Here is a 24,349-nt window from a genome sequence, read left to right as displayed (position 1 = left end):
AAACGGTTGTGCCTGCTTCGACCTGTAAACATTTGGCATCTCAGTTGGGAGGGGAGGGGTCCGGCTGAGCAGGAATAGTGTCCAGCAGCTGTGCTCCTTTTCCTTTACTCCCTCCCTGCAGGCGCAACTGCTTTGCCATCACCATGAACTGGAATCATGTGGATCCATAATACTGCGACAGCATGCTCCTGTTTTCACCTGACAACCCAAACCATTCTGGACCATTTGAAGGATACTTACCAGCAATTGGTGAGCTCAAAGCCCAAAGTGTGCAGAGCCCCACCACCATTCCAAACACACACACACACACACAAGGCCTTATTGCAGTATGAAGGGTGGCAGAACCAGGAAGGAAGAGCTGGCTGTTCCCAATCCAGGAACAACCTGCCTTGGGAAGGGGTCCCCGTGCTTTAGAGTGTCTAATACATTAATTACAGGAAGTCCTCACTTACCCACTGCTCGTTCAGCAACCATTCAAAGCTACAGTGGCTCTGAAAAAGGAGATTTACCACCAGTCCTCAAAGTTGCAGCCATTGCAGCGTCCCGTAGTCACGTGATCGTCATTTCTGCCAGCTTCCAACCAGCAAATTCAATGGGGAAGCCAGCAGGAAGTCGCATGCCACACTTAGTGACCGTGGGTGATTCGCTTAACGACCACAGCCGGCACTTACATCGTAAGTCAGCACAGTCACGTGACGTTTCACTTTCTAACTGCATTGTTTAGCGATGGAGTTGCCAGTCCCAATTGCAGTTGGTAAGTGAGGACTACCTGCACGGACTTTAGTTCTATTCCAGAACTCATCAGGGGAAAAAAAGGTCATCTCTCTAATCATCTCCCTGTAGATAACGTGTTTCCCCACTGACAAAGGGCTTGGGCCTTGAGGGAGAAGATGGGTCCGTAGCCAGAACCCAGTAGGCCAGATAGTCAACCCCCACAGGGCTGAAATTCACTATATACCTCTTTCAGTGTATGTTAGTCAGAGTGTGCTCTTGAACGCTTCCAGCACAAGTTAGTTGAGTGTAGTGATGGAGATGCTGGATTTTTTTAAAAAAATCATATGGCATAGCAGTTCGGTGTTCATGCTGCTTTTTCTTGCTGGGAAATCCTTGTGAGGTCCAGCAGCCGGATGTGTGGACTATTTAGCCATGATGTTGCCTTGGGTGCACCACAAGGAGGCTACTACTGCACCTACACTGCACCGAGTTGGGCTGAGAGAGAGGGACTGGCCCAAGGGCACCCAGCCGGCTTTTATGCCTAAAGCGGGACTAGAACTCACAGACTCCTGGTTTCTAGCCCGGCACCTGAACCACTAGACCAAACTGGCTCTCGGTGCTGGATTAGAAGCCAGGAAACTGTGAGTTCCAGTCCTCCCTTAGACATGGATGTCACTTGGGTGACTTTGGGCCACTGTCTATCTCAGTTCAACCCACCTAAGATGTTGTTTGTGGGGAAAATAGGAGATGGGCACATTAAGTCTGCTTGAGTAGTACAAGAGGAGGAGGAGGATTGTGCAAAACAAAATGCTATAATGATATAATCCATGCATGGCAAAAAGACCCAGTAGGAATACTGCTTTGCCATTAAAAAACCCATATAGTGTTTCTGAAGCAATCCAATCCAATTTGGGGTCCAACAGAATCCATTGCCATATCCCACACCACCCATTTCTTTTTTCTCTACTAAGCACCAGTTTGAAATGCAGACAGTCCTTTGCTGACTGCTCCTCCTCTTCCACGTCAAACCTTTTTGGCAGGAATGCACAACTTCCACGTGTCAGGCTGTATTAAAGTCACAGGAGCAGAAGTCATGAAAAACTTAAAAACTAAAGCCAACTTAAGTGTGCCAAGGACAGAGAATGGGGGACAAAAGTCTCTGATAACCCAAGGTGTCCTAGGACACGATTGCTGACAATATTTGCTGGGAACTCATTTCCCACTACTGTATAGCAGTAACTCCTAACCAGGCACATTAAATTCCAGCTACATCATGAAAACCTTCCAAGTGCCAGGCCCTCCAATGTCTTTCACAGTGCTGGTGCTGCCCACTTACTCATATGCTCTGTGCTTGGGACACAGAGGCCTTATGTTGTGATGGCAGCTCCTGTAAGCAGAGTTTGAGAAGGGATGAGGTCATCCTAAATTTGCCTTTAGTCTGGGGCAAGGTCATGGGATGAGGCTTGTGGTAGCTCCCCACCTGAGAGCATGGATGTTCTAAAATGTTGCAGTGGCCCAGGAGGCTTCCCAGGTCATTCTAAAACTGCTCACCTCAGAGAAGCAGGGTGAGAACTTGTTAGAGGTAAAAGGTAAGTTATAAAATATAGTGTATGCTGATTAAAAACACTGGCATATGCAAGGAAGGGGGGACTCAAGTCCTTCTGTTCTTCCAAAGTTTAACTGTGGTCTGCTTCTGCTCCGTCTCTCTTTTTCCACGCTATTCCAGAGTTGGGAGGGTGGTGATAGACATTTAAAGATGTTGGGAGTCCTGGCAAATCCAGCATGCCTCATTAGCATGTGAATTAGCATGTAAATTGAGTTGTCCCACAATGCAACTCTGAGGAACTGTTTGTTGCCACTCCCACTTCCTCTCTCTCTCTTCCCCTTCTTCCACCAATCAAGATGGATGCTGCTCTCTTCATCAGGGCCATGTGCTTGGGCCTTGATGAAGAATTCAGCCCCTTTCTTCCACGTAGCTCTTGGCAGCTGTAGGGCTGAGAGTTTAGGGCAAACTATGTATTTAGAAAGAAAAGAAGAACAAAGGACTTCATCTTTGCCACCAAGATGGATGTAACAGAAGCAACAGTAAAGTCAGTAAAAAATTCTTTTACTTATCTTAACCTAATCTATCTAAGTGTGTGATTCTTTATGCTTGGGAGGGCTGAGTGTGTAAGATCAATAACCTGTGTTTCTCTGGCATACTCATTGAAGCTATCTAAGATAATTTTCTTTTTCTGTGTCAGCTTCTCAGCTGTGTTATAAGTTCTACTCCATTTCAGTGGTTCTAGCAGGCCACTAAATTGGCTTCAAAAGAGAAGGAAACTGTCCTGACAACCAGGAACCACGCTGAGACGAGGAATAAGCCTCTAGTGTTTTATTACTGCTACAGTAGACAGAAAATCCTACCAAACTGAAGAAGCGTGAGAAAACCCATAAAGATAAACCCAAAACTCAAGGCAGGTCCACTCTGAGTTTCTTCAAAGGAAAGTTCAAAGTCTCTAAACTACGCATGCGTTTTCCCCCCTGGATAGGGGCCCCCTCCTGCTCACCATCAGTGCTCATGACAGAAACCCTCCACTCTGGATTTTAACAAAAGGGGAAAGCTTCCCCATTATCTGAACACTTATTTTAACAGGTAGAGAATTGCAGCCATCAATCAGAAAGCACCTTAGCTGATCTGTTGTAAGAACTGTAATCTATACATTGACTAATTCATTGATTTTCTGCTGATCTGTGTAAATTGGGGGCACTCTTTCCTTTGATTAAAACTAATTACACCAAAATGACTGTGCTTAAAATAAAATGGCAAACAGTAAACAAATCAGGTCTTATGTAATGGTTGCCTATTCTAAAACACCATCAGACTCATGAGCAGGAATTCAAAGATATCTGATTTATTAAAGAATAGTGTGCAGGATCACAAAGAAAGCTGAGAATGATGAAAGCGCGCCAAATACAAACTAAAAACCCTCAGTACAAACGAGATCCCTCCCCCCGTAGAATCTTCCCAGGCTCACAATCCCAGGTGCTCCTAATGGCTTCTGATGGTCCGCGGGAAAAGTCCTTGAGCAGAGCACATAACCCAAACACATTCCATTGTAATGAATACAGATACAGAGCTTGGTACAAGGTTTCACAGCAGCTCCCTTCCAAACAGAAACGCGCGTCAGCGCCATGGCATGTGAAACGTTACGATGTATACTCTACGTTGAAACAGTGAACATGACATCTTACCATTTTGAAGAACCTATTACTAGGTTTGTCTCTTGCCAATGTAGGTTGGGCCACGTGGTTTGCGTAGTTTTTCTGCTGCTGTGTTCTCTGTCCGCCACACCCATGTGGCACCAGCTCTGCAATGACGTCAAAAGCAAACATATTTTCCATGTGGTTCATAGTCTGAGTCAATTGAAACCCGGAGAATTTGGGTGGGGATGACTCGGAATGCAGCATTTGACACAGATTCCCTTCCTACAAAGAAGGGAAACGAAAGTCCTAGAAAAAAGCAGGGCAAAAGCCACAGGGATGGGAGGAACTTGGATAATGTTTGTCAGGGCGTCCCCACATCCAAACACATGCAGGATGTGTCAGGGCCTGAACGAACAGCAAGAAATAGAAGTATCCAAGGAGAAATAAAATGTGGAGATTTCAAGAGGGTGTTTTGATGTGGTATTTGCTATTTGGATTGACACTCCAGGGGTGCGACAAGTAAACCTATTCCATCTCTTCATTCAGTCTATCGGCTTGGATAGCTTGGAAATCAATGAAAGGGTAATTATCGTAGACCTATCATCCATAGGCTGCAAATTCCAAATCATTGCTAGATGCTAATGTTTTGCCACCATCTAGCAATCCTCTGGGTTTTTCCAGCTTGGATCCGGTCATATTTAAATGATGTTCTAATTAAACCTGTGAGTCCTGGTGGGATCCGGAGCAAACAAAATTAAAAGCCTCTGTGGCACAGGTTGAACGTCTTATCTGGCCAGTCTCATGTTCTGTAACATGAATGTTTGAAGGTCTTCCAATCATATTTACATACGGAAACCACGCCAGAGGCATTAAAGCCAGAGACTTAACTGAAGTCAGCCATTTTGATTATTATTTTCTCTGCTTCTGTGTGCAGTTCCAGAGCAACACCTAGTGTTCAAAGTGGGGAGCCTACAAGTGCTTGTTTTTCACCTGTCCTGTAGGCAGTGGAAAACTTCAACTTCTGTCATGTTGCAGCCCAACTCAAGTAATCCATTGAGAGCAGATCCAGGCTGCTTATGCTCTAGAACAGTTTGAATAATAGCTGCCTGAAAACTGCTTTCTGAAGTTTGCCTAACGGCAGGGGACAAGGCGAGCAGGAAGTGGGAAGCTGTCCCACCAACCAGCAAAGGTTGGAACCGCCTTACCAGCAGACCTCTCGCTTCTGGCTGCGAGGTGGAGAAACCTGACTCTCCAGCAGAGCCAGTTACACAAAGGAAGCTATGATTTCCAGTGAAGTCTTTCCCGAGCGTGGTTGCGTTCATTGGCAAAGCCATATGGGATGGGGCTCAGCAGATTGTCAGGTCAGGGACACATGAGGGGCAGCTTGGCTCCTTCAGCCATGACTGAAAGTGTGACGGGTAGGGGTCTGCTTTAGATCTCACCCCAGCCAGGAATTCGTTAGGCAGCCTTTGATGACCCCTCAGCTGCAGATCCCAAATGTCATGAAAATGGATTTGTAAGCTCAGTTCTCGGACATCCTTTCTGTAATAGGGAATGTGATTGCAATATTTTGTCATTAAGTATATTGTAAGGCTATGGAGAATTTAAAGAATAATCTTCAACAGTTACAGTGGGGACAGAGCAATGGGAGGAAGATCTACGCCAGCAAGCATTATGCAAACATTGCACAGTGGCTGGATTAGCAGCCCTCCGACCAGTTCACTGCGTCCCGACAGCTTCTGGTGCAGCATAGTGGGAATTCCTCACCCCCTGAGCGTCTTGCCATGGCTGCTGGAGACGCCCGCTTGCCAGTCGCTCCACCCATTGCTGCTCTTACTGAGCTGAGACATGGCGGCTGATAGAGCCAGCTTTCCTTACTGCAGTCTTGAGGAGTTCACCTCCCAACACTCCACCAGCGGCTTTTCTCCACAAAGAAGAAAAGATTGAGGGTCTGTTGTGGGCAGGAAGCCATTTGCCTCTTCCCATTTTATTCACACGAAGGAGGGATGACCATGAAAGCAACTCTGATGCCCAGAGACAGGGAGGCTTTCAATCACCCATAGCTGAAATGAAGAGGCTCATTATGCAGGCTGCTCTGCCTATTAGAATTGTCGGGATGTTCCTGGCCCCTCAGCGTTGCAGTCTGTTGCTCTCCGGAAAACTGGCAGCCAATCGGAAGTCTGCTTCACAGCTCCTAGGTGAAGAGAGACATCTCATCCAACAATGCCCAGCTGAGATCAAAGCACATCTTAGCAGCTCCATATGCAATTTATATGCAAATTAAAATATGCAAATTAAAAAACAAAACACCGCTGGAGCAAGAAGAAACTGCAACTTGTAGAGGGGGTGGTTTGTACACACCCATCAGCTGAACGGTGGAGGCTTCAATCAAGATGTCACGTATCTTTAGGAAAACACTGTTCCTCATTCAGAGGCTTAACCACCTTAATCCCCTTGTCTCTTCTCAGGAGGAAACCTCTAGAGCAGGGTTTTTCAGACTTCATAACTTTAAGATGGGTGAACTCCAACTCCCTGAATTCCCCAGACAGCATGCTGGGTGTTGAAGTCCACCCACCTTTAAGTTGCCAAGTTTGCAAAACACTGCTCTAAAGGATATCCCAGCAGGATATCGGTAATCAACATTCCCTATATTTTTAATAGACTCTGTATTTTTAATAGTAACAAAACATAAATAATTGGATTTAGCTGGATTTAAATTTTATGCAGCCCCAGGGTAGAATACCAACAGGACCCTTTTAAAAGTTCAAGGAAAAATTATTGCAAAGTTAGCCTCTCCCACTCAACCTATACATCTAGAATCCTGTCTCAGCTGCCAGACTCTTCCCAGGCTATATTTTTAGGAATCTTGAGCTACTTGTGCAGTTATTTGGAAAGTGTTTTTCTCAACTTTCCGCTCCAATTACAGAGTGCAGGGGCCAGGAACAAGACCGAACGCCAACCACTAGTCAAAAGTATCAGAAACTTAATCCACAAACTCACCCTGTAAGAACAGTGTTGATCCAACACAAACGGAGGGTCGGGTATCAGTGACTGGGAAAAGAAAGGATTAGCAACAGGCTTTATTGCTCATGGCTGAAACAGAGAAGAGCCTGCAAGGATTTTGCAGAAGATAAAAAATGAAATAACGAACTGGAACCAGGTACCAGCCTTTCTTTTTGTAATAACTGTAACTTGAAGAATGAGCTTGTCTTCTTATGTAGCCTCCTCTGATCTTTATTCTACTAAAATAAGCTCTCACGGCTAGAGAGGAATCTTTGCAGCTGACTAGGAACCTCATGTACAGCGTGACAGGGAGCTTACAAGTTCCAGTGTTTTCTTCCCAGGGAATGAAAAGCAGTTTTCAAAGCTTTTGTGAGTCTGGTGGGGGGAAATTTCCCCAACCACTGAAGGAACTTGTGCAGGGAGAAATTCTCAGAGTCAAATCCAGAGCCCCCCAAACTTCAGTGTTATTTTAAACTGTTTCCTTCTTAAGGGTCAGGAGATGCAAGGACATCTAATTTGTGATGTGATTTGGCCGCGAGTGTGTTCTAATATTAGATTGGGATAAAAATGCGCATGTGTCCTCTTCTGCCAGGAAGACACAGATTTATTTAAAGCAGGGATAGAGTAAGTGGCCTCAGGCAAAACTAGCTATTTGCCACTGTGAAGATAAATGTCAAACAGACTGAAGTCATTCAGCCATATATTCCCATCTTCACTGTGAAGATGTCTGATATTAACTGGCTTTTCCAATTTTCTATAAAAGTAAGAAGGGGAGAGAAGATATTACTGAGTTCCAAGTGGTCAGTGCAATGCTTGTTAACCTAAAAAATGTCTTGGGAAACAGTTTCTATCTGCACCAGCCCAACCATATTGCTCCTTACTATCCAAGGCCAAGGAGGCAATCAGTACCCTTGAACATTGCCTGGAGTAAATAATGAGCTGGATGAGGGCAAAGACACTGAAATTAAACTCAGATATTGTTGGTCAAGAAGAAACCAGATTTGGGGACTGAAAGAGCAGGCTTACAGCTTGGACATGCTCCTTCAACCTCACCTGGATTCACTGGATTACCAGGTACAGGCAGTGGGGACAAACATTTCCACACAATTGCACCTGGCACACCAGCTGCATCTCTTCCTGAGCTGGTTGCATCTGACAATGGTCATCCATGCCTTGGTTACATCCTGTCTTGATTATTGCAATGTGTTCTACAGGGAGCTACATCTCGCATATCAGGGGTAAGCAATATTATGCAGTATGCAGAAAAGGAGCAAGAAATAGTAAGCCAAAGAACTTAAAAACATGAGATTAGAGAAAAGGAGAACTAACAAAAACTAGTCTATACCAGCACAACTCACACTCCATACCTTTTTCTCTTTACAAACACTCCGTGCTTCCACCACATCCATAAATAGCTTCCCACACTGGTTTTTTTTGTGTTCTGTAAGCTTCTCATCTCTCTGTTCTTGAGGATCTCATCACTTCAGTCCAACCACTATGGTCTTGGTCTTCCTCTTCCTCTTGAACTCTTTCTTCATGTATTTGTTTTATGATTTGGTCCTCATTCACTCTCTCTCAAATCTTGATGTCCTTCTGTACTGTTCACTGACTTTGTATTCAATCCCCAACCATTCAGCAACCATTCCTTCTCAACTGCCACACAGGGTTCCATGCTGATCCGGAAGAAGGAGCCTCTTTTTCTCAATGACCAACAAAGAAGCCACAGAGGAAAAGGATACAGCAATCTAGAAAACTAGTTACATGCAGAATATCGTAATAAATGGAAAACCTGATTCTTTTTTTTCCAGAAGGGCCAGTGGGGATTCATCATGTGAACAGAAGCATAGAGCAGCCATGATCAATATAAGCACCTCTTCCTCCCAGAATCATAGTCCAGAAAGGAATAACCATTATGAGACCCCAGCACTCTCTGAACTGCAGAGACTGATATGGACCAGAGGAGGATCTGACAACCATGTGGACCAAGTGTGGCCAAACCTCTACCTTGGAGATGCGTAAGGAAATGGCAGGAGTCCTTTTGGTTGCTTAGAAGTGTTAGCTACTCACTTTTTCAAAAATGTCCTCAAGGTGCCTTCACCTCCAGAGATTCCACAGGGAATAAGGAAACAGGCCCATTAGCACTTTTGCCCGTCCAACAAGGGTGGTTACAAGACATGATCAAAAAAGTCAAGAAGGTGGCAGTGACAACACAATCAAGACTCTGTCTGTTTTTTACGTGCATCGCATCTTGACTTTTCTTGACCATAACCTTCGACATCCTCTGAAGATTTCTGCCATGCTTGCAAAAGACTCTGCTGCTTGATTTATCTCTAAGTGTCCATCTATGATTTATCTGCCCTCCTGAGAGGGAGAGGGAGGGAGGCCCATTGGTACCACTAAGACTCTTGGGAAAGGAGGAGACCTATTGCTGGAGGGCTGGGAATGTCCCAAGGTGGGGAGCCCAATGCAGTGTAATACAATGGAATGGAATGGAGTGGTTAGCTGCCCACTCAATTTCACAATATTTATTTATTTTGCAACATTTATAAACCACCCCAATCTGACCAACTGGGTTCATAAACAGACCAAGGAAATCTCCCACCCTCCCCCAGCCCATGAAGTTTGTGCTTTCTGTTGGAATTATCAGGGGTCAACTCAGCATTGTCTCATAAGCATAAGGGGGTCTTTCTAGTAAACGCATCTCTATTGTGCTTGTGGGAAGTCGCAAGGGTCACCTGATTTCCACTTCCTCCTCCTTCTTGGGTTTGGGGATTAACTATCTCCATTACCTTTTGGCACACCTGCAAGCAGGAGGTGCTGCAGAATGCAGCTCTCGTCCCTTTCATCTCGCTTGCACACAGACATTTCTATTTCCATAAAATGTCTACAAAGAACCAGTGATGGTTTGCAGACTAACACATTTTAATAAATGCATAAGCTTTTGTGAGCTCATGAAACTAGACTCCTAGATGCCACAGCAGACTCCTGAATTCCGCATACCTGGCTAATTGTTTTCATAATCCATACTGAAGGATCATTAACCATCAGAGCAATCTTGACTTTGTAAAAACCATTCCAATCAAAATGCTCGCAATGATGTCTAGAAGAGTGTTTTCCAACCATGGCAACTTTAAGATGTGTGTGGACCAACTCCCACAATTCTGGGAATTGAAGTCCACATATCTTAAAGTTGCTAAGGTTGGAAAACACTCTTCTAGACATCATTGCTGGCATGTAAACCAATGCTAGGCCCAAGTGGAGTGAGGAAACGGTGTCAATCAACCCATATTTCATGATAAAAGCTGAGCATTTTTCACTTTGATCAAGAGATTTGCACAGGGCTTTCAGACATCATAGCTTATGAACAAGTTAGGATAATTCCTGGAGGTCCATTCAGAGGAAGGAAAGCAAATTCTGCTTGCTTGTTTTTTGCTCCAATAACTAACCAGGGAGGACGGACCAAGTGGGGCAAGGAGGATCTATTATTACCTGACTGAGTGGGTTGCAGGTAGCTGAAATTCAGTGGACAGGAGCCCCTGTGGGTTTCAGCCTGAAGTGTGAATTGGAGCAGGAAAGAGAAAGGATTATGGCAATGAGTAGGGAGATGAAGCATAGGAGATCATTCCTCTCACTTTCCTGAGACTCTCTCCAAAGACTGTTTCAGTAAGTTCTTTTCAATATGGCGCATTAGCAGAAGTCTTGATTGTCTTTTGACAGATGGGCAGCTAGAAGTAAAACAGTTCTTCAGAACACTGGCATTACTCATGTCCTCAATGCAGCAGATGGGCCCTACAACATCAGTACTGGAGCTCGCTATTACCGAGACCTGCCGATTCAATACTACGGAGTACCAGCTTTCGATGACAACTCGTTTGATATAAGCATCTTCTTTCACGAGGCTGCTGATTTCATACACAAGGCCTTAAAAACTGCAGGAGGTAAGAGAAGGTAAAAAATGAGGAATGGCCTCAGAAAAGGGGTTATGCTTTCACTGGCTGGCTATGGAGGCTGAAAGCTATTACTTACTCTGATTCAGAAAAGCCTTTCAGGGCAGAGTGAATCTTCTTGCCCATATCTAGCGAAGGGCATAGCGTGAAAGGAGCTTTGTTTAATTGGTCTTTCATGCTCAGAGCCAGGATTTTCTATACCAAGTAAATAAGAAAAAGAGGGAAGTTTGGAAGCTTGTGGGCTTTACAAAGTAAAAGCAAGATGACCTCAAGTTGAGTTCAGCTCCTGCTAACTTCATGTAGACAACCATGCAGCATTCTTGGCAGAATTGGTGCACTATTGCCTTCTTCCAAGATGGTTTTCCAAGTCTTGCCAAGAGCCCAGTCTCTTCAACAGTGCTTGGAATAATAATAAATTATTATTATTTATAGCCACCCCACTCCGAAAGACTCTGAGCTGCTGCCTGGAATAGCATCTCAGCATCCCAGAACAGGACACATTATAGAAATAGGTTCTTCCAGAAATGTATTGTGAACCAGTGGTGTCCACAAATGGGGCAGGTGGCAGGAGATTGTATATAATATTCTGCACAGACTTTGTTGCCCTGAATTTGTTTGATGCTTCAACCAACTTTGTTCCTGGACTTGCTCCTGCAAAGGAATTCAGCCTTCACATTTTTCTTTTGATTTCTTGACCTGCCTAAATGTGTGACTGATGCTGCTATGCCCAAGGGGCCTGGTTTGGATGTGATCTATTAATCCTGGGGTTTAGCTTTTTCCCTGATCACCTTTTGCATATAGGATGCCAAGAGATTCTTAAGAATCCCCTTGGCAGATGAAACAGTCATGACTTTTTTAAGAAGGGTGATGGATTTTCTCCCTCTCATTTGCCACCATTAAAAATGCAGCCAGTATGTTTAGAGTTAGGCAGAAAATAAAGATATGGATTATGAAACATGCTGTTCTTTGCACCTGTGTGATTCTTACTATTTCCTATTAAAAGTTTATTTATAGCCTTGCCTGCCTCAAATAAGATATGTTTTGTTGCAATTTATGGTGTGGGGCTTTATTTGTCTTGGCTTAGTGCTGTTACTGCTGAACCTCATCCAATCACTTATCTAGGGCTATCCAATCTATGGTTGTCAAAATCCAGACACTATGAGAAAGTAGCAGAAAACTTTACTCTCTGTAACCACCTAGATTTCTGTAACTCCAATCTGGCAGCCTTCCACATATGGTCTGCAGGAAGATATAATCTTAAACTATATATTACGGAGCGATTGGTGTGCTACACTAGCACAGCTTGTTTACTACCATGAACCAAAGCTCAGCTTCCAATAATGATGTAACGTGAATTTCATGTAAACGCAGGCCAAGATTATCTGCCACACAAAACAGTTTAGAGAGATTGAAAAGGGTTTGGTGAAGAAAATCAAGATGATGGCCATGATGATGCAACTGAAGCTCTGCCTGGTTTTTATGTGTGTTGCAACACACAAAAATCAGACAAAGCTTCAATTGCACCATCACAATCACCACCTTGACTTCTTTGACCATGCCTTGTAGACCACAAGGTGGACCATTAACGCTACATGATCCATATGCATTCAAAGTCCCTCTTATTATGTCTTTGCAGGCAAGGTGTTTGTCCACTGTGCTATGGGGTTAAGCCGTTCGGCCACTCTAGTGGTGGCTTACTTGATGATCCATGAAAATCTGACACTTGTGGAAGCCTTGAAATCAGTGGATTCTCACAGAGGCATCTGTCCAAACACAGGATTCCTCAGCCAGCTCCGAGCCTTGGATATCAAATTAAACAATGGGGGGAAAAAGATATAATGCTGTGGGGAAAGGGGACTGAATAAAACTGCAGATACAGGAATTCTACAGTAATAATGCTTTCATTTGGAATAATTCAGTCGGCAAACCTTCATTTAATCTAATAAACCTCAAGGAGCACAGTGAAAAAATGGGACTAAAATTAAATATATGGAAGACCAAACTCATGACAACAGGTAGAACAACCAGCCTTAGAACTGGCAAGGAAGATACTGAAGTGCTGGAGAGCTTCTGCCTTTCAGGATCGACCATCAGTAGTAAAGGAATAAGCAGACAAGAAATATACCACAGACTAACACTTGGTAGAGCAGCCATGAAGGCCTTAGAGAAGACATTCAACTGCCATGAGGTGTCTATACCTACAAAGATCAGAATAGTGCAAGCCATGGTATTCACTGTGATACTCCATGGAAAGGGAAGTTGGACTTTTTAAAAAGCAGGATAGAATGATTATTGACAGTTTTGAACTTTAGTGTTGGAGAACAGTCCTGAGAATACCATGGACACCCAAGAAAACAAACAAAAAAGATCATTGAACAAATCAATCCATAGTTCTCACTGGAGGCACAAATGACCAGGCTCAAATTACCCTACTTTGGGCCCATTATGTAAAGACCTAGTTGTCTGGAAAAAGCTCTGATGCTGGGAAAGGAAAAGAGAAGAAGAGGACAACCAACAGAAAGGTAGGTGGACTCAGTTACAGTGGCAATGAGTGCACCGTTGGAAGACCTGAAGGACCAGGACAGGGACAGATTGGCATGAAGAAAATCTATGTGTGGTTGCTAAGAGCTGAAGCTAACTTGATGGCACATAATCAAATCATTTGATATGAATCAAGTTCAAAACTAGATTGTATTATTGGTTTTCACCCAGTGAGATATGATCCGCATCAGGAACTCTGCCTCCCCTGGCAGAGATCCCAATGATTCCATCATCATTTCTGCCTTTTGGAGAGAGAGAAAAGAAGACAAGGAAGAAGAGTGGGAGAACATTAGGGGAAGGCAAAAGGGAGTTGGAACTAGTAAACAAATAAGTACAGTGGTTTCCATGTCTCCAAACTCCAAGAGTTATTTATTTATTACATATAGCCCATATATTTTCTAAATAAATACCTCCATGGAAAGTTTTCCTACCAAATGCCTCATTAGATTAATGGGAGCAGAACTTCCATCGCTTTCATTCATTGCAATGGAGATCATCTCAGAAGAAATTCTCGGTGGAATATACAGTATGCAGTGGTGTCCACGGAAGAACAGGAGGTTTGGAAAGTCAAGATGGCAGCCACCACCCCATGACTGAAGGCCCACACATTATTTATATGTGTTGCCTCTGTGACACATGTGAAAAAGGGGAGGCACTTTGATCATGCAGTTATGGCCACCATCGTGATCTTTTTGATCTCTCCTCAAAAACACCCTGGAATGTATGGTTCAGTTACATCCTTGTCACTTATTATTAATTAAAAGGTGTCTTTCCTGTGTCGAGTGTGGTACAGAAAAAAAAAAAGCAGATTCTGTCCAGTAAACCTGTTCATATGTTACTTGTTTTACAATGCTGCTTTAAACGGTTGTTTCTACTCTGAACCAAAAATAAATACTATACAATAAAGATTTTGCTTTGCACATTAATTTTTAAACAATTTAATCTTTTAAAATCTAATTTAATTTTTAGTATTTTATCAAATTACAATTTACACTTTCTTTAAAAGGATTACTAGTTAACAGCCTAAATAGCAAAATAACAAGGTAACTGTATTATTATTGTATAAAAATCTATCTAGTTTAAAAAAAAACCTAAACTGTTGTATATTTTTTAAAAAGTTATATGGCAGAAGAAAAGAACCCTATACTAAACTATTTAGGGAACAAAAACAACAATAGAAAGGGGGGAAAAGTAGGCAATTAAAAAAAATCTTAATCCATAACTGCAGCTGAGAATTGGTGCAAATTTCATTATCACTACAAATAAGATGGATTTAAAAGTGCACAAACATAGGTCCTCACCTTATGTATTATTCTGAGAAAACGTATTTGGTTTATCAACTGTTAATGAAGTTGTTAAACCACCCCTCCATTGAGGAAAAAAATTTGGTTGGTGAGCAGGATGAGAAAACAAGGGAGGCGTCATGATTTCTTTCACCAGCAGGTGGCAGTATAAATCCAGTTTACTAGCTACATCTTTTGCTTGAGATTGGAGACAAGACAAGAAAAAATGGGATGTTTTCAAAGATGTGTATAAAAACTGGGAAATCAATTACCGTGGGATTTTTTTTTCTGAACAGTACTAGATATATCCTGAAATTTGCCTGCAGTTAAGTGGAATGCAATGCATTGAAATCTACTGCTCTTCCCAAGTTCCATCCAACACATTGACCATGCAGGTTTCAGCATCAAATAATCTCTTTTCCTTTCTTCTCCTCTTTCCTTTACCCCATGAGAGCTACTTTTAAAAAAGTGAAGCAGGATCAGGCCTGGTTAATGCTTTGATGAGAAATCCCAGAAACTCCCAAGGCCATTACAGACCCAATGTGGGAAACTGAAAAACATCTCAGAAAAAGGCAGGGATAACTATTTCTCAACTGTGGTCAAGAAAACTCCATGGAGGAGTCACCAGGAGTCCTGCTCGATGGAGACTTTACTTTTATCTCTGCACCTACAACCCCAGCTGTTTTCTGTAATCCCTTACCTAATAAATAGATCCGAACTTCTCAAAGTATCCCTGTAATTTGGTGCATATTTGATTTTATTCTACTAAATATATGTTAACGTTCTTACGGACCAACCTAGACCTTGTGAAGGAGCCCATTATAAGAAGATCCTCTGGACCTCTAGGGGTCCTCATCAGGAGCACCCACGAAGGTGTGGGTCAAAAGAGTCAAAGTGGTGGCTGTGGCCATGTAATCAAAGCCCCACCTCTTTTTTATGGGTATCGTGCCAAAAAAGGCACTTGGATCACAGGGCTGCAGTCTCCACCTTGACTTTTTTGATGCGGACACCCCTGGTCCCCATATTAGTCTCAATTTGAGACACCAATCAGCCATCTGCATTTGACGTTTTCCACAATCCATTTGTAAGATCACATGCTTATGCTCAAATGTGGCAGACAAAGGAATCCAAACTATCTGAGCAAGACAAAACCGCCTTCTCTTTGAAACACTCTCGTCTTTGTTCAGAAGGAAGCACATGACAGCAGTGAAGACAGCCTCCTTGTTTGCTTTCCTTCTGCACGACAACAAGCAGTTCCTGGAACGGCCTCCCTACACCCTCACGTGGGAACGTGAGACCCAAAGACACTTTGGAAGGTCATTCATTGCTGAGGTATTTCAGATGATGGGCTCCTTTCCAATCCGGGCCCAGCTGCCTCTCACCCTGAAATGTTTGGAAGTCCGCTATCAGAGGGGAACACAGATCATGGTTTATAATTAACGCAATTAAAAATAGCAATTGAATAAACCAAATGCAGCAAACAGGCTGGGGAAGCTGTTGTGTAACCAGCAACCCAGAAGGAAACGCCAGAAGAATGTCATGATCTAAAACTGTCCCAGGCAGCCGGAGAAGCTGGACCCCCAAAAGGCAAGTACTTTTGAGCTTGTTGACAAACTGATATTTACTGAATTTGGTGCATGCATGGGGTAGCGCAGTGTCTTTTCCTGAGCAGCTGAACGACAACTGCAATTGCATGCTGTGTTTTCTGCTTCTTTGGGACACGCCAAAAGAGCTGGCTCAGTTCCTGCCAGTTCCTACTCAGCAACCTGTCCTTGGTCCGTAGGGGTGATGTAGGTCTTTCTCTGAGTAGGTGGGGAGAAATCCAGGCAGGCTGTCTGAAGGGTGCTGTCTAAGTGCAGAGGAAGGTCAAGAACAGCTTAAGGATATGTATTTATGTTAGGGATATCCTTATGCAGTTCCAGGACTGGAGTGATAGTTCTGCATCTCCAAATCCATCCAAGCAGAAAGTTGAATACCTTTCGTATTCTAAGCCAGTCTGATGCCTCTGGCAGTCCAAGCAGAAACGTCCCCATCATTAGTGTCGTAGGATCACAACCTTTACCAGGAACAGGAGAGGAGTATCACGTTAAGGTCCTTCCACAGGAGGTCTTTGCACCTGGCCAGAATCAATTCCTGACCTCTGTTATCTCATGACATTGCCTGTGTTCGACAGCTGGGCCAATTTATTTTGGGCTCAGTGATAATGTATCTCAGCAGTATATTAGCATTTACTTTGAAAAGCAGTGGAACATGCAGTAAGTCCATTACACCATTTGCTGGTATTCCTGCCTTGCCCCATTTCCTGGCTCCTTGGGGACAGCCACCTTGGCAGGTCTTTTAAGGAGAAAGGTGGCATGAAGGGTTTTTATCTCTTCCTCATAAGAACTGCTTGGATTTTATGTACAGCCAAATAAATGTACAGAATATGAAATCAGTCTATGGATGGGAGAGTTGTATATGCAAGCAGTTTATTTCCCTTTTGCATGGAGTACAGAATGAAGGGATTTTTGTTACTCTAGGACCTGTGGCAGCTCACAGTGGGGCAATGGTTAAATGAGGTTCTTTGTTCCTTCTTGTCAGAATTCAAGATTATCAGATTTGAAGGTGATTATGGGTCATCTTCAAGATGCTTTGAAGGTTAGGGGGATGGAAGCTGTGATTGTGGGGAAGTACCCTCTATCTTTGTCTTAAGCAGAAAGCCTTGGGCTGGCCAGCAGTTTTAAGCACCATTTTAGTATGTAAGCATGACTAACAAATTAAAGCAAAATTTATTCATATTGTGGAATCTCCATTTCAAGGTGTGAGGGTGTTATACTGCAAGTTTTGACCATTTTTAAGAACAAAGAAGGAATTGGAGGTTCCAGGACTGGGAATGGTTGTCTGAACTGCCTGCACGCCTGAGAAGGCAGGCAGAGAAGCTATGACTGCAATTGCTTGAATAGCTCAGATCCTAGAAAGGGGAGGAAAAGCCTAAGGAAGGAAGGACAAGTAATGGAGGTTGGTTGGACCAGGAAGCAGGATCTGGGATGTGGGAAGGCTTCTGGCTATGGCTCCTGTCCCCATGGCTGGTCCAGATATCAGAAGGCACAATAATGCCCAAGAGTTGAACTTTGGCTGCCTGATTCATGGGGGTCCCCACTGAATTACATAAGGTGTTTCAAGACAGCACTTTGTAATTTAGGGGCAGTTCCTTGAATTCCAGAAGACCATGGAATCCACCACTCTGAACTGCAGGACTTCCAATGCACCAGCTGGTGTGGACAGTCATCATCTGGTGGACCCATCCAGGTCCTCCAAGGTAACCTGGCAGGTTCTCTTGGGAGGAAAGAAAGAGGTAGAGGAGTACAGCACACATAGCTTTGATGCTCTGCCAAAATCTTTCCCTTTTGCCAGACTTTACAGCCTCCCCCTCTTCTGTCCCTTTGCTGCTCAGCAAAACATTCTTCCCCTCCTCCATCTCTGCCAGTTCCCTTTACTCTTCCTTTGAAGCTGTCCTGTCCTTCTTCTGGAGTGACTGTTCCCTTCTCCTCACCATTTCCAGAGTACTGTCATCTTCTGGACACAGAAGCACCAGGGCTGGGGCTGAATACTGGGGTGGGGAGGGTGGGGGTGGGATTGTTTCTTCTGGCAACAACAACAAGTCTTCCTAGAATGCTTCTGCCTCTTTTCCTTTTAGGGGCAAAAGTTACCTCCCATGCCATGCATTGTGAGCAATGCTAGATTGACCTAAGGAACAAGACAACATCACATGAACAGAGGCCAGAACGATACAGCAATGTTTTATTAAAAAAAAAAAACTGCAAGAGTTACGAATTTATGTCAAAACAATTTTTCCCCCTGCTATAGAACTTAGGAAACTGTTTATGCAGTACCAGAACCAAGTCAGTGAACTTCACCCAAGAATTCCAGGAGACTACCGCTACATTTTTACAAGCTTCATTTTAGCAGTCCAAGTATCTCACATTCCATCTCTCAATCACACAAACCACATATACAGCTCAAGAAACTCTACTTGTCATTGGCCAACTAACTGAAGGGGTGGGTAGAGTCCAGGAGAGCTCTCTGAGATGATATTCAATGGAGTAGAAGATGGGGCTTCTCCTTTCTCCAGCTTTTTTTAATATATGATGTTGGACTCTCTCAGCATTGTAGTTTGAGTTGTAACTGATTGATGATTCTTCATCAGTATTCATCATCCAACTTTGTGGGCATCATTAGGATGTTCTTGTTTGTGCTCGGGGAATACAACAAAGTTGTTGAAATGATGGATTCAAGAATTCTCTGTCCCTTCACTGCCTGGTACATTTTGGAATTTCTTTGAACTTATTGTATATACCATCCATTGTGACTTCCAGTGACAACTTCCACCTTTTAATGGCTGGCTATTAGCATATTCTATAACACAGGCTGTTTTTTCACAACATGCTTAACACCACCAGATCACCTTATTGGTAGTTCTGGCAGCACACCATCCCATAACTGGCTAAAATACATCACTTCTCCAGAGCTAGGGCTGTGCACGGTCTGAAAATGACTCAGGAGAAATGCTTCAGGACTCCCATAAGCACAGCCCATCTCTGTTATTCAGCAAAGCAACTAGGGCTTTTTAGAGCTTCACTATAAGTGTAACGATTGCCTAAACCCAAATACTCAGTCTCACAAGCTCGGGCTTAAAGATAACTGATTTATTAAAGGAATAGTATGCAAATACAGAGAAAGCTGAGAATGAGCAAAAGCGCGCCAAATACAAACTTAAAAGCCTTGCTTGTAAGCAGGTCCCGCCCCGTCGCCCGTCAGGACGCTCCCCCTCCCAGGTGCTGAAAGCCGTTAGACGCGCCTGGGAAAGTAACCTTGAACAGGAGCGCAAACCCAAACATGCATTCCAAGCCCTCAAAACAATGGAGGGCGAAAGAATGGAAAAACCCCGGGTGAAGGAACACGGAACAGAGAATGACATGTGAAACGTTACAATGTTAACCAGACATTAGAATGAGAACATGACATATTGCCCCCCCAAAAAAAACTAGGGAGCCGGTTTGTTAGGATAGGCAGAGTGAAATTGGGCTACGAGACGAGGAGAATGCACGTCTGGAGCAGCAACCCATTCAGGATGAGGGAAATGTTTCCAGCGGACGAGGTATTGTAAAGCGGAGCGCTGGCGTCTGGAGTCGAGGATAGATGCCACCTCGAAGTGTTGCTGGTTGTCAATCATGAGGGGAGGTGGAGGAATGGGTTGTGGATGCCAACGGTCTGACGACAGGCAGGGTTTGAGTAAGCTACAATGGAAAACAGGATGTAAACGTTTAAGGTTGTGAGGCAAATCAAGTTTAAACGTAACAGGGTTCAGCTGAGCAACAATTGGAAAAGGACCGACAAATTTAGGACCAAGTTTTTTAGAGGGTTGTGGGGACTTGATAAACTTAGTTGATAAGTAGACTTTATCCCCGACCGCAAAGGATGGTTCTGGGGAACGCTTTGCATCGGCATGGCGTTTATAGGTAGCTTGGGCATGGCGGAGAGCGAGTAGAATATTAGACCATGAGTCTTTGAGAGAGTCCGCCCAGTCAGCGAGGGTGGCTGGTAGCGGTTGAGGATGAGGAAGTTCAGGAATCGGAACAAATTCACGTCCAAAAACTGTTTTAAAGGGAACTTGACCAGTGGTTTGATGAATGGCATTGTTGTAAGCGACCTCAGCAAATGGGAGTAAATCGACCCAGTTGTCTTGTTGGTAGTTAACAAAAGCCCTGAGGTATTGTTCCAATGTAGAATTAACCGCCTCTGTAGATCCGTCCGTTTCCGGATGCCAGGCGGTAGAAAGCGACTGTTTCGTACCCAAAAGTTTCAAAAATGCCCGCCAAAATTGTGACGTAAATTGTGTGCCCCTGTCAGTCACCAAACGGGCGGGGATACCGTGGAGGCGGTACACGTGGATGAGGAAGAGGCGTGCCAGCTGTTGTGCGGTGGGGATAGAAGCGCATGGGATAAAGTGGGCTTGTTTGGAGAAAAAGTCTTTAACAACCCAAATGACAGTTTTGCGTTGACTAGGGGGTAGATCAACGATAAAGTCCATGGAGATATCCTGCCAAGGGACAGATGGAGTGGCAACGGGTTGAAGGAGACCTTGGGGCTTGCCTGGTTTGCGCTTTATCACCGCACATACAGGGCACGCAGTGACATATTCCTTCAAGTCTTTGAGTAAAGTTGGCCACCAGAATTGGCGGCGAACGAGGTGCAAAGTTTTTACGTAGCCAAAATGTCCAGCTAGCTTGTCATCGTGGCAGCGCTGGAGGATGGTTTTTCGCATTGCTTCGGGTACATAGAGACGATCGTTGCGCCAGGCAAGATCATCGGTGAAAGTTAAAATGTGTTTATTGGTTTGCAACCAAGTATCTGTTTTAAGGTGGGAGAGCAACTGTTGTTGCAAATCGGAGGGAATTGACAAGGGCGGCGGGCGGCTGGAAGGCAGAGCGGCTGGAGGCGGAGTTGATTGCACTCGGGTCTGGCTGCGAGTCACTGCTGCCAAACTTAATTGTTTGTCGGTCCAGACGGTGCTTTGGACCGTTGGCCCTGGGCCAGCATCTTGGGGTCTGCGCGAGAGTGCATCAGCTAAAAAGTTTTTCTTGCCTGGTATAAATTTAAGAGTGAAGTCAAAGCGGCTGAAAAACTCAGCCCAGCGCAGCTGTTTGGGACTGAGTTTCCGACTGGTGCTTAAAGCTTCCAGGTTTTTATGGTCAGTCCAGACTTCAAAAGGGTTTGAAGTGCCTTCCAATAGGTGTCGCCATGTCTCTAAAGCTGTTTTTACAGCAAAAGCCTCTTTTTCCCAAACATGCCATCTTCTCTCTGTTTCCGTGAATTTGCGAGAGAGGTAGGCACAGGGTTTTAAAGCGCCAGATTGGTCAGATTGTAAGAGAATTGCTCCTATGGAAAAATCAGAAGCATCGACTTGTACAACGAAGGGTTTAGAGGGGTTTGGATGCTGTAAAATTGGTTCTGTGGTAAAGATTTGTTTGAGCGCTTCGAACGCTTGCTGACAGGCTGGAGTCCATTTAAGGAGCGCGCCTGGGTTCTTTGAACGTCGCGTATCCCCCTGTCCTTTGGTTTTTAACAGTTCAGTAAGGGGGAGGGCGGTTTCTGCAAAATTTTGGGCGAATGCCCGATAGAAATTAGAGAATCCAAGGAAACTCTGTAATTGTCTCCTGGTACGGGGAGGTTCCCATGCCACGATGGCTTCTACTTTTGCAGGGTCCATTTCGATGCCCTGAGCTGAAATCCGGTACCCTAGGTAATCAATTTGCGACTGGTGAAAAGCACATTTTGACAGTTTTGCGTACAACTCTGCTTTTTTCAATTTAGCCAGTACCTGACGCACCAAGTGGATATGTTCTGACATGGTTTCAGTATAAATCAATACATCATCCAAATATACCAGTACCCCCTTAAATAGGTGGTCATGCAAGACCTCATTGATCAGTTGCATAAAAACCCCAGGTGCCCCGGATAAACCGAATGGTAAGACTTTATATTGGAAAGCCCCAAGAGGACAGTTGAACGCTGTTTTCCACTCATCCCCTTCCCTTATGCGAATGCGAAAGTAGGCTTCTCTCAAATCCAGTTTTGAAAAAATTTTGCCTCTGGCCAGATGTGATAACATATCTTTGATCAGGGGCAAAGGATATTTATTTAATATTGAGACCGCATTGAGGCCGCGGAAATCGGTACAAAGCCTTAATGACCCATCCTTTTTTGGCCTGAATAGGACAGGAGCTCCTACCGGGGAATTTGCCGGCTCAATGAAACCCCTAGCCAAATTTTTGTCAATGAACTCCCTTAGCGTGGTAAGCTCTTTGGGAGACATGGGGTATATTTTTGGGTGAGGCAATTTTACATTTGGTAAAAACTCAATGGCACAGTCCGTTTTTCGGTGGGGTGGCAAGCGATCCGCTTCCTTTTCCCCAAATACTTCAGCAAAATCTTGGTATTGATTGGGTAGTCCCTCAAGAGGTTGAAGCGTTTGCACAGTGGTATACGCTACCCCTCCACCCTCCATGTCCTCCAGTAGGTCCTTTTCGGGTACTTTGTAAAATCCATCTGCAAACGTCACAGTTCTATGCAGCCAGTTGATAAAAGGGTTTTGTTGCACAAACCAAGGCATCCCCAAGATTACCAGAGGACCCCCCACTGGAGCTACCACAAATGGCAGCTTTTCCTGATGGGAGCCCATCTGCAAGGTGACCAGTCCCGTGGAAAGATTGACTGCTTTCCCTCCCGCCATAGTTCCATCCAATTGGGTGAAAATCATGGGTCTTGGCAAAGGGAACGTGGGCAGTTCCAGAGCCGCTACGACATCAGGGTGCATTAGGGAACGGGAGCAACCCGAGTCTAGCATGGCCCACACTTCCACCGTTTTGGTTTTTGAGCTCAGTTTAACTTTAACAGTCAGTGTGGGGAAGTTTCCACTCACCGAATCATGGTTACGCCCGGTTTCTTCCACCTGCCCTAGGGCGCCCTTCAGGGCAAGTGGTAGGCTTTTCCCGCCGGCTGCTCGAATTGCAACTCTTCCTCCTCTTCTCCGAAGGGAAGGTCTGGGGGGTCCAGTTCCGCGAGGGCTGCCTTCAGTTTTCGCGGTGGAGCAGGAGCAGGCGTCTTTACCGTGGGTTTCGTCTGTCGTTCCTCTGGACGGCGTCTTGGGCACGACGTGGCTCGATGTCCTTCTTTCCCACATCTGAGGCACTGACCCTTGGAGAACCGTTGCTCCCTCTCTTCTTCCCAGGTTTTTGGTTTGGGGTGGCTGGCAAGTCCAGATGGGCGCGGTCCTCTAGCGAGACGTGTTTGTCTAAGCTCTTTGGTATGGGCATAGGTTCGTAGGGCATTTTCTGCGCTTCCCGCCAACTGAATCCACCCATATAGCGTTTTAGGATCATCTCTGCCCAGAGCCCATCGAAGGATTTCGGGTTCAAGCCCCTGCTTGAACAATTCGATGATTGTTGGCTCAGACCAGTCTTCCACTTTTCCTGCCAAAGCTTTAAACTCCAACGCATATTTGGCAACTGAGAGGGACCCTTGGTAGAGTTTCCGCAGGTCATTTTTGGCCGTTTCTTGAGCTAGGGGGTCTTCGAAATGCTCTTTAAGTGCCCACAAAAAGTCATCGAAGTCCTCTAACTCAGTTGCCTCAGCTTGGCATAGTTGCACATACCAATCCGCTGCCTTTCCTCTCAGCTTGTTGGCAATGAAATTGACCTTGCCATGTTCAGACCGAAAGTTTCGACCCCAATCTTCTATATAGTGCTTGGCATTAGTAATAAAGAAGGAGAGCGTTGTGGGATCCCCATCGAACTTCACTCCAAATGGTGGGAAGGTTCTTGCCGGCTCAGCTGGCTGTGGCGGTGCCGCGAATGTCAGCGTGCGCCGAGCCCCCATGGGTGGTCGATCCCTAGGAGGTCTTGCCTCTCGCTCCCCCCCTTGACGGGCTGATCGAGTTTTGCTTCTCCCCCGGGTCGACATGGTACTATGCCTGGGGTACTGTGACGGCTCTTCCTCCCAATCCTCCGGGGTGGGCTCTGCCTCTGTGGGTAGATCCTCTTTGGGTAGATCCTTGAGGATCGTCACTATTAAATCCATTTTATCTTCTAATGCCCTCATACGGGCCGGAGTGACCGGCTCCTCCGAGGGTTGGTT

General features: G+C 44.7%; 2 protein-coding genes across 3 annotated transcripts in view; both read left to right on the top strand.

Moving 5' to 3' along the window:
- Positions 1 to 6,955: 6,955 nt before the first annotated feature.
- On the top strand, positions 6,956 to 12,780 carry LOC134499530 (dual specificity protein phosphatase 13B-like). Its single transcript, XM_063306220.1, has 4 exons — positions 6,956 to 7,060; positions 8,712 to 8,918; positions 10,621 to 10,841; positions 12,487 to 12,780. The coding sequence occupies exons 2-4, from the start codon at positions 8,758 to 8,760 to the stop codon at positions 12,687 to 12,689; spliced, it is 585 nt and encodes a 194-aa protein (XP_063162290.1). The 5' UTR covers positions 6,956 to 7,060; positions 8,712 to 8,757; the 3' UTR covers positions 12,690 to 12,780.
- Positions 12,781 to 15,866: 3,086 nt separating this feature from the next.
- The window catches only part of LOC134500373 (dual specificity protein phosphatase 13B-like), a 35,317-nt gene continuing 26,834 nt past the window's right edge, over positions 15,867 to 24,349 (top strand). Inside the window, exon 1 of one of the 2 annotated variants that reach the window (XM_063307668.1) lies at positions 15,867 to 16,261. The gene's annotated coding sequence lies outside the window, so the exon portion shown is untranslated. Of the gene's footprint in view, positions 16,262 to 17,859; positions 17,973 to 24,349 lie in introns of those variants that run through there. The other variant, XM_063307669.1, reaches the window with a different exon arrangement.

This window comes from Candoia aspera, chromosome 6, assembly GCF_035149785.1.
Source record: "Candoia aspera isolate rCanAsp1 chromosome 6, rCanAsp1.hap2, whole genome shotgun sequence".
Taxonomy (NCBI): Eukaryota; Metazoa; Chordata; class Lepidosauria; order Squamata; family Boidae; genus Candoia; species Candoia aspera.
The sequence above is the reverse complement of the archived record's forward strand: the minus strand, read 5'-3'. Positions and strand labels throughout refer to the sequence as shown.